Source organism: Lupinus angustifolius, chromosome LG07, assembly GCF_001865875.1.
Source record: "Lupinus angustifolius cultivar Tanjil chromosome LG07, LupAngTanjil_v1.0, whole genome shotgun sequence".
Classification (NCBI taxonomy): Eukaryota; Viridiplantae; Streptophyta; class Magnoliopsida; order Fabales; family Fabaceae; genus Lupinus; species Lupinus angustifolius.
Window position 1 is genome coordinate 16,924,929 of NC_032015.1, and position 9,791 is coordinate 16,934,719.

At 31.2% G+C, this 9,791-nt stretch overlaps 1 protein-coding gene across 1 annotated transcript; it reads right to left on the reverse strand.

Moving 5' to 3' along the window:
• Positions 323-4,087, reverse strand: LOC109352496. The gene is made up of 3 exons (XM_019594500.1): positions 2,922-4,087; positions 2,035-2,296; positions 323-915 (listed from the first exon to the last, which is right to left on the reverse strand). The coding sequence occupies exons 1-3, from the start codon at positions 3,893-3,895 to the stop codon at positions 739-741; spliced, it is 1,413 nt and encodes a 470-aa protein (XP_019450045.1). The 5' UTR covers positions 3,896-4,087; the 3' UTR covers positions 323-738.

The window sequence follows — 9,791 nt, forward strand, 5'->3', positions numbered from 1 at the left end:
TATATATATAAATTAATTTTTTATATTTATTGTTATTTATATAAAGGAAGTTATATTTATTTATATATATACCCTTTTGCTATTTTTTTAAAAAGAATTTATTATTTGAGTTGTGCAAATGAACAAGTTTGAACTGAGTCGAACAGTTCGAGAACTTTAACCGAACTGAACTCGAACTAAAAATATAACTTGTATCCAACTCGAGTTGGCTGAACAAATCTTTATTGAGCTAAACCGAACTAAACTCTGATTCGACTCGTTTTCGGCGCTAACTGTTGTAAAGATTTTTCTCTCTATAAACTATAGCCAGTGCAGAAAAACAAAGTTGGGAAAAAAGAGCATCTTTATTATATATGTTTCTTCTTTCCACATTTTACCAAACCATAGTAATACAACAGTAGCTGGTTGAGGTTTTACCTTCACACCAGCATTTACATCTCTACATAAATTTACAAAAATGTAGTAAAAGATGACAAATGAAAAAATATATATGTGAAATAGTTTTTATCATATGGATGCCATCACCCTTTCTCTATGCATAGCCTAAAAGCAGATAGAGATAGCAAATCTCCTTCTTTTCAGGCAGCTACTAATAATCATAATTCAAATCAAAGAAACTGAAATGCCGAAGAGACGACCAGAAATGGGCATGAGGGTGTTTCGACTAGTGCAGCCACCATTGTCCTCTCCCGTACAGACTCGGGCTTCTCTACTAACATAAAGCAGCAGTTGGTAGTATTAGACTATAGGAAGTGGGAAGTTTTCATGGTTAACATGATGCATTTGCTTTTGCACAGCCTTTACGGAAGCTACTCGAGCTGCATTGGCAGCTCTGTTAGCAGCTGCTACTGCTCTGTTCACCCTTTCGTCGACCTTGGCCACGTCGTAGGCTTTCTCCGCTGCTCGTCTTGCTTCCTATTTGTTAAACAAAGAAACACAAATTAGTAACGAAAATTAAAAGCTCAATGCTGTAAACTAATCTAACTGCGAGAAGCTTGTTGTCGCTTTCTGGTTAGAAGATTGTGCTAATGACATACAATCATGCAGATAAGACTAGATTGTCCAAAAAAATTGTCTGTATACTCAGCTTAAATAAAATCAGATTTTTTTTTCAGTACTTTTCAAGTTATGACCCCCCTCAATTCAAATCCATTGATACGGAACCATCGTAGAATATCTACTTAAAGTGACACATGTCAATTTGCAACAAATATTTAACTAAAAAATACCTCAATTTTCATCAACTTCCCTTCCCTAAACTACATAAAAAAGGCGAAAAGAACAATGAAGTAGTTTAACTAATAAAAGTTTAGAAGAAAGCACAAGGGATAGGGAAAATATGAATTTCCAGTATAGCATTCTCCATCCAATCTATCCATGTCCAAGTCAATCAAATCCGTCCAATTATAAAAATAATTTTAATGGATTTGATGGATTGGGCTAGTTTTAGTTGGAGGATGATTAATGAACCAACCAATATAACCATAACCAAGGGATATCGGTAGCGATTTCTTTGGATTGTATAAACAGAATTGCTTTTATGTATTAAATTACCAAAAGATATACATATAAGTTATGCAGGGGCGACTGTGCGTAGAGTTGAAGGAAGGGAATGTGATGGAGGGTAAAAAAAGTACTATTAGTAAATACCGAGAAATAATCAAGAATCACATAATCTAAAATGATGAAAACAAAGCTAAAGGCTGTTCAATTTTTTAATGAATTGCATATAGGGTAATGTATTTATAATTTATCCACGAACTAAGATCGAAGCCAAATCATCCAATTGCATAATACCTATGAATACCACTCACTCAAGGTTACAAAGAGAATAGGTTGGGAAGTCATCATATCATTGAAATAACCTATTCACAGCAACCGGCAACAAAAGAATTATCCAGGTTACAAACTGATATACCGAGGCGACCGTGTTGACAAGGATAAAATATTAAACATTATTCTTTCTTCTATATTTGTAACTAGGAAAAGAAATTTTGACAAGAATTAAGGTAATTAAAATCATAGAGAATGTACCTGCACTGCATTGAGTACTTTCGAATGATTGACGCCAACAGGAGAAACCGGATAAGTGGTGCTCTGGGTGCTTGGAATGTCAAGGACTCCATTTTGCCAGTGACCAGATTGGGTTTCTCCATTTCTAAATGTGTACATTCCAAGTCCTTGCCTTCTGCCTTCATGCCAAGCTCCTTCGTATCGATGACCATTTGCAAAACGGTATACTCCAAACCCGTGCATCTTGTCCGCAAAATATTCACCAGCATAGGTATCCCCATTTCTAATTAAATGAACAGAGAAGTAATTAGCACAAAAATCATATTACATGTAAACTTTTCGTGATCTGGCATCAAATACCTCTTTTTCTCAAGCATGGAAAGTATGAAAACGAGGATAAAACCTTTTAAATACGTAAATAAAACAAATAGTTAAAACTTCTCTAACTGCAACAAATAGAACAGGCATGTAAACAGTTCATTTCTTGAACCTGAAATGATATAGAGAAAATAATGCTCGGTGCACAACACTTTCGAGCACAGCACCTCACACTATAGAGTGCTTAGCTCTATTCATAAATAAAGACAATGAAACACTAAAGAGCAACAACAAACAACAAACAATTCAACAACCAACAAAATAACAATCAAGCCTTAATCTTACTAGACTGGGTCGGCTACATGGATGATGGATCCCATAATGGTATATCACAAATCATGTTCATCGAATTGACAAAGCATTAATATCTAATTTTTTCCTAATCGTTTCCCATATGATTTTTCTTAGTCTCTCTTACTCTACGAATTAGACCAACTTCCATCTGATCGAGTGAAATCAATCAAATTCCTCAATACTCAACAAACTCACAAGGAAAAAAATGCACAAAAACGAAATTCCACAAACTCTACCTGAAATGGTAATGACCAAGGCCATGCTTAACACCCCATTTGAACTCTCCAACATACCTACTCCCATCTTCACAAGTATGAATTCCACATCCATGACTCTGCCCATTAGACCACTCACCAGCATAAACATCACCAGTGTAAAATCTATACACACCAAACCCATTCCTCAACCCATTTCGATATTGACCGCGATATCGGCTTCCCCGAGCCCAAGTCTCCACACCATACCCATCATACTTACCATCAACCCAATCACCTTCATACCTTCCACTCATACTATAATAATACACACCACTCCCTGAACACTTCCCTTTATGAAACTCCCCTTCATACACATCCCCATTACCATACACCTGAACCCAACACCCCGATGAGGCTGCCGGCGCCGCCGCCTTCTCCGACCGCCGCCGCGACCCAATTGTCCAAAACACTGGGAGCGGCGGCGCGGGGCGAGAATTGGAAGAGGGTTTCAGCGAGCGGGCGAGGAAGAGGCGGATTGAGGGGAAACGGGGGAGGGCGAGGTTGAGAGAGAGGAGGAGCACGGCGGAGAAGGCGAAAGCGGAGAGAAAATCGAGGAGCAAGGAATGGGTAGGGTGGGAAACGAGGAAGTAGAAGAAGGGGAGGGAGAGGAGGAGGAGGAGACGGAGGTGGAAGCGGCGGAGGTGTTTGATACGGCGGAGGAGGTGAAAAAGAACACTTTTTGCGGCGATTGTGACGGAGAAAAAAGCGGTGTTGTGTGAAATAAAAGGTATTTTATGATTATAACTATGCGGTGTTGATGATTGTTGATGGGTATTTGATAATAAATCATTATGGGTAGTGTTAGGAATAAGTGATTGTGGAAAAAAGTGATTATGGGTATTGAATTTTTGATGAATAGAAGAAGGGTAAGGAATTGGAGGAGTTGGATTAAAATCGGAAGAGACGCCAATGCTTTCTTTTCCGATCTGGATTTCTGATTTCTTCTGATGCATAAGGAAGGAATAATAATAATAATAACAACAAAAACAAAACTTCAATTAATTGAATTGTTTCTGATTATGTTTGGTTTTTTTGTTCTGTTTCTTTGTGAAATGTTTTGTGTAATAATGAATGGGTGAGGGAAGCGATTGTTGCGAAGAGAGTGCTAAGAATTTAACGGTAATCATCATTACTCGACAGGGACAGAATATAAAGGAGGACGAGTAAATACCTATTTTCTTTCTTACTCTCCAATTAATCTATTAAAATTTGGAATTTTCAAAATATCCTTTAACATGCCTTAAATTATTTTTTAAGTCTACTTTATAAGAAGGAAAGAGCATCTCCATAAATTTTGATACTTCTAGAGTATAAGATGATGTAATATTTATGTATCGTCAATCTAAAAATTTATATATAATCAATATATTATCTGTTATTTATTTTTATTATTTTTTGAATAATCATTTATGATTAAATATGAGTCAAAATATGTTGTAATATAAGAGTGTGTTACTTCTTAGGACACTTTTTATGATTAGTCAAAATACATATTTAAGTTTAAAATTTAATAATAAAATATTTTTCTGACCAATATAAAAATGACACATAGAGTGAAACACTTTGAGAGAAAAGATGTCTTCCCGATTAAATATGAATGGTTGAATAATGCAATAACAACGTATAAAACTCATACATTTTCATTAGGTACATACATATCTATAATTTTTTTCATTTACATTAGTTCTATGAGAAAAAGATAGTGCTTATTAGTGTTATAAAAACTGGTTCGTGTCGGCCGGTTCAACCGGTAAACCAGTAATTAGTTTCAATACCGGTATGATATAATAATTATACCGGTCATGTAATCATATCAGTTAAAACCAGTCATACCAGACGGTTTTTAATTGAACCATACCGGTCATACCGACCAGTTTTTATTTAAAATTAATTTTTTATTGAAATTGAAAAAATATTAATTTTTTATTAATTTTTCAACATTAATAATAATATATTATATTTTTATATCTAATTTCACCAGTGTGCGTTTTAATCAGTGAACCACCAATTAAACCATTATATCACTATATTAACACCATAACCAGTTTGATGACCAATACAGTATTAACAACACAGGTGCTTATCATCTAACATTCATATATAATTATGATATATAGTAACTTAAATTTCCGAGTATTGTATTAATAAATTGACAAAGGATAAAAGGAGCTACTCACCCAAATATAAATAAAATAAACCTAAAATATCCTCAAATATGTTATTTAACTATTTTCTATGAATAACTTTCGTTATATTTTTTGTACCAAAAAATTCGTTATATTTTACTACCAGTTTAAATTTTTATATTTGTAACAATCAAATTGTTACGAGTTAGAAAAACTAAACTCCTATTCACGTTATAAAGCTGGGGAGTTTGGAACGGTCGTTAACTCCAATGTGACTTTTATTATCTTGTTGGCTTTAATTTAATATTTTGAAGACTTTCTATAATTAGTTAATTATTAATGATAACATTAAAATTATTCTGTCCACAATTTAACCAATTTAAATATTTGAGATAAAAACATGTTGATGTTTTTTTGTTTATAATTGAGAGCATAAAGAGTATTACTTAAGATAGATACAATATGAATATGATTATGTCGCTGATTAATTAATGAAGATGTTAGATCTTCTTAGGTTCCACTAGCAATCATATAATATTTATTAATGAGATATTGATTTAGTGATATAATGTTTTATGGAGTATCATATTAAAATCTTTTTAAGTATGTATTGTATAATTTCTTATTCGAGAGTTAGCATTTATTTATTATATAAAGAAATATCTAATACTTAAATTAATAAAATTTAAATAAAAAGTTTGATATTTTGGGAATATTAAAAAATGATATAGATTTAACTTAGGAATTGTGTATTAATGAGTCAAAATGACTTAATGGTGTATAATATAGAAAATTAAATATATATCTTGTCTTCAAAATTTGTATTAATGAGTCAAAATGTGCTGGACTTAATTATCAAAGAGTTGTCTTGAAATTGATAGATACACTTAATTAATCATATTATATAATGAATTGATCCACACACTTGTTACACTAAGAGGGTTTGTATTTTTTGGCATTAAGGGGACTAATAGATGAGATCTTAATTGCTTATTATATTTTTCTATTTAATATTTTTTTCAATCTTTTTATAAGATTATTTTTTTGGTAATACTCCATAAATTAAAAAATATGTTTACTTTATATCATTAAATTTAAACATAATACTTTTTTTAAATATTACTGTGAATCAAGTTATTAATAATCACATTCTTAAAATTATACTGAAATTCATACACTATGCCTCTCCATGATGCAACTGGAGAAGAAATTGAACCATCTTTTGCTTGTATATTGTAATATCTATGCATTTATACAATAAAGATTTGTACACATTCAATATATTATTTATATTAGTTTTATTTAAGAGTTAATAATAATTACAAATGAATTATGGATGATGCAATAATAGTATAAAAATTCTTATATTATTGGTACATATATTTTTTCTTCTTGCTCATGCAAGGACTACGAAGAAATCACCAAATAGTTTTAAGGAAAAAAGTAGAGAAATCATTTATGTATAAATATGAACTTATCTAGGAAGAAAGAAACTTTGATTTTAAATTCGACTATACATGAGGAAAGTTTTAAATACCTCAAGAACAATATCATATTGTGGATATCATTTAAAGTAATAATTTTATCCTTCATTATTTTGGAAAAAAGAAAAAAGAAATAAACAAATTATGAAAATTTATTTCTAATAATGCATGACAAGGAAATGAGGTAGAAATGATGTGGATGATGGTCGTAGAAATGGAGAAAAGGTCGTATCCATAATGATTATATTATATTATCCTCACCTAAACCAAATAAGAAATCAAAATCTAAAATTTAAAAATATTTAAGTGGTATATAATAACTGCATTATATTTATTTCTTTGATGATACAATTGCATTTTGAATGAACTACAAAGTAAAAATAGTTAATAATATAACTATTGGCTTCAATATTTTTATATCATATCATATATAAGTAATATCAGTTTTTCATCTCACTAAATAATTTTTAATTATTCTGGCTTGACCAAATCCTTATATGTCATATGTTTTTAAAGGATGAATTTTTCAATTCTGATGAAATTTAATTTTTGAATGAAAATCCATTTTTTGGTGAGTATTGTTTAAATTTTTTTTCTATTTTTTTGCATCATATTGTTTATGTTTACAAATGATTTTATCTTAAAACACTCTAGAGACAAACACAATATAAAATCTCAACTTAAGAATAATTATAATTTATAATTCACTTGCATAGTTTTATGCTGCGTAAAGCATTTTTGTTGAAACTAGCGGCGTGTAATTCGTTCAAGTACTTTGAATGTGATTCTGATTTATTTTCTAAATTTTGGCTCCATATTCAAAATATTTCATAATTGATTTTTATTCACATATTCTTATTATATGGAACAACATGCCATTTATATTAAGTTTATCTTTGAACACTCTACATTGGTTGAATTTGAATGTGCGATTTCAATAATTATTTAGATTTTTCCTCTTAAATGAGCCTAAAAGTATACGGGTCATAACCAACTACTTAGTTTTCACATAGCATGTGTTAGGGTTTGAGAAATCTACGAGAAACAATTATAATTAGAAATGGAAATATTGTTTTCTTTTTGCTTTCAAAGTCTCTATCATCTTAAATAGACTAATACCAATTATTTAAAGATAAACTAAGGATAAATTACTTAAAAGTAAGATAAACTAATCATAACTAATAAATCATCAAATATATCAAAACATAATCTAACCATAATCTTTAAACTTGATTGATGGGTGATTTATTCCTTTACAATGTTTTTGGGCTCTAACGGTCCAATATTACCCATTTATTGGAGAGCAACCTTATCCTCAAGGTTGAAGTGGAAATTTTATTTGTGCTTATTCTTATTGTGTCCTCCATTTGGTTTAGGCTGTAATAGGTCTTATAGATGAAAGTGAATGACCCATGCGGAACTTGTGTCATACGGTCCATAATCAGTGCGTGCCTTTATTATATTAGTATCAGAGAAGATAATAGTATCGATCAGATCTTCAGTCAAGAGAAATTGCTTGAATTTATAATAATGCCCGATAATATACTTTTCATCACAATTGTAACCAATCCTTGTGCTCGACATTCTTGTATTTGTACTGTAGTGAGACACTTAATGGGCAAAGTTGTGGAACTCGTCATGTGCTGCTATTTTACTTTCTACCAATTTTGCTAACCAGTTGCATGGGTCACCAAAAAATGTTGTTGTATTTCTAAATCCCTTGAATTTCAAGATTAAAGCCTAGTAGAAAATAATTTAAAGTCATATCTGGTGTCAATCCTAGCATGTGATTAGAAAGTCTTAACGCATTTGTTATTCCACCATTGTACTAGTTTGTCTTAGTTTAAACAATTTTGTTTGTGGATTAGCAAAAATATATGGCTAAAACGAATGAGGGGGGCTTTATTGAGCTCTTCCCAACCGTTGAGTTGATTAGTGTGAAATATTTATTTATACCCATTTAAAGCATCCTCTTTCATAGAAAAATCAACCAATTCTACCCTTTGAAAGGTGCTACTTGGTATAGATTGAAATGTTATTCAGTTATAATAACCAATCTTGAGGATGTGAACCATCAATTGATTATAGATGTAATTTGGTGGGTTTAATTGTACCATGAGGTGGAAAATATCCAAATCCATACGTGGGTACTAGGGGTCGTGGTTGAGATCCATGTGGAGGCGGTTGTTGTGGAAATTGGGGAACCAATTGGTCAGATTGGCCAACTTTTCCACCAAGCCATTCAACATTTTTTTCATCATGTCGCGCCGCTCTGAAATGTGGTGTTGGAGAGATGTGAGTTTATCTAGTACTGGTTGGTTGGAAATCTCCTCCATGTTAGAGTGGGTGGAGGATGATGCAAAGATGAGTTTAGGAGGCATGAAGACAACAACAAAAACACCAATGTTCGAGTTTGAGAAACCCTAGCATAAACAATTATAAAAGAAAAGTGTCTAAGAAAATTTAAGAATGAAAATACCGTTTTTTTTATTCCTTTCAAAGTCTACATCATCTTAAATAGAATAATCCCAATTATTTAAAGATAAATTACTTAAATTAAGATAGACTAATCATAACTAATAAATCATCAAATATATCAAAACAAAATTTAACTATAATCTTTAAACTTGATTGGTAGATGACTTATTCTATTGGATCTAGATGTCATATCCTCAACAATGTTAGACTACCCATTAGGATGCATGAGGGCAAATATAGTTCTCTATGTTTTTTATAGCTAAAGATAAATTTTAAGAGTAAATATATTTAAAGATATTATATTCAAAATTATATATTAGAATATTGAATATAAGAGGTAGAAAAACCTTTATTAATATATCCGGACAAAACTATATTCTTCAAGTATATCATTTAGTTGGGCTAACTAAAGATTGTGAAGAAGATCTTTGCTCCTGACCTTGACAAAGTTTTGATGAAGACACCAACATCACCAAAAAGAAGAATACTTATGAAGACAAAGAAGATTAAAGCTTCAATAAAATTAGATTAAGTCTCTATAGGTACTTCTATCCTAAAACTCTTTAATATACAAAGTAGTAATGCTCAAACTATGTTTAAAGAAAAATGAAACACTTAAAAAAAATTACTTAAAACATTTTTCAAGAATAAGTGTGTAATGGGTTACTTCATCTCAGTAACAAGTTAAGTGTGTGAGAAAAAGAGTTATCCAACTTAAAACTGTTCAGAGTAATCCATTATTGCCTTTGAGTAACAAATTA

Coding starts and splice junctions, on each gene's coding strand:
- LOC109352496 (XM_019594500.1), bottom strand. CDS start 3,895: ATGCATCAGAAGAAATCAGAAATCCAGATCGGAAAAGAAAGCATTGGC. Junction 2,297..2,921: donor CTTGGTCATTACCATTTCAG/GTAGAGTTTGTG, acceptor TCATTTAATTAG/AAATGGGGATACCTATGCTG. Junction 916..2,034: donor AAGTACTCAATGCAGTGCAG/GTACATTCTCTA, acceptor TTTAACAAATAG/GAAGCAAGACGAGCAGCGGA.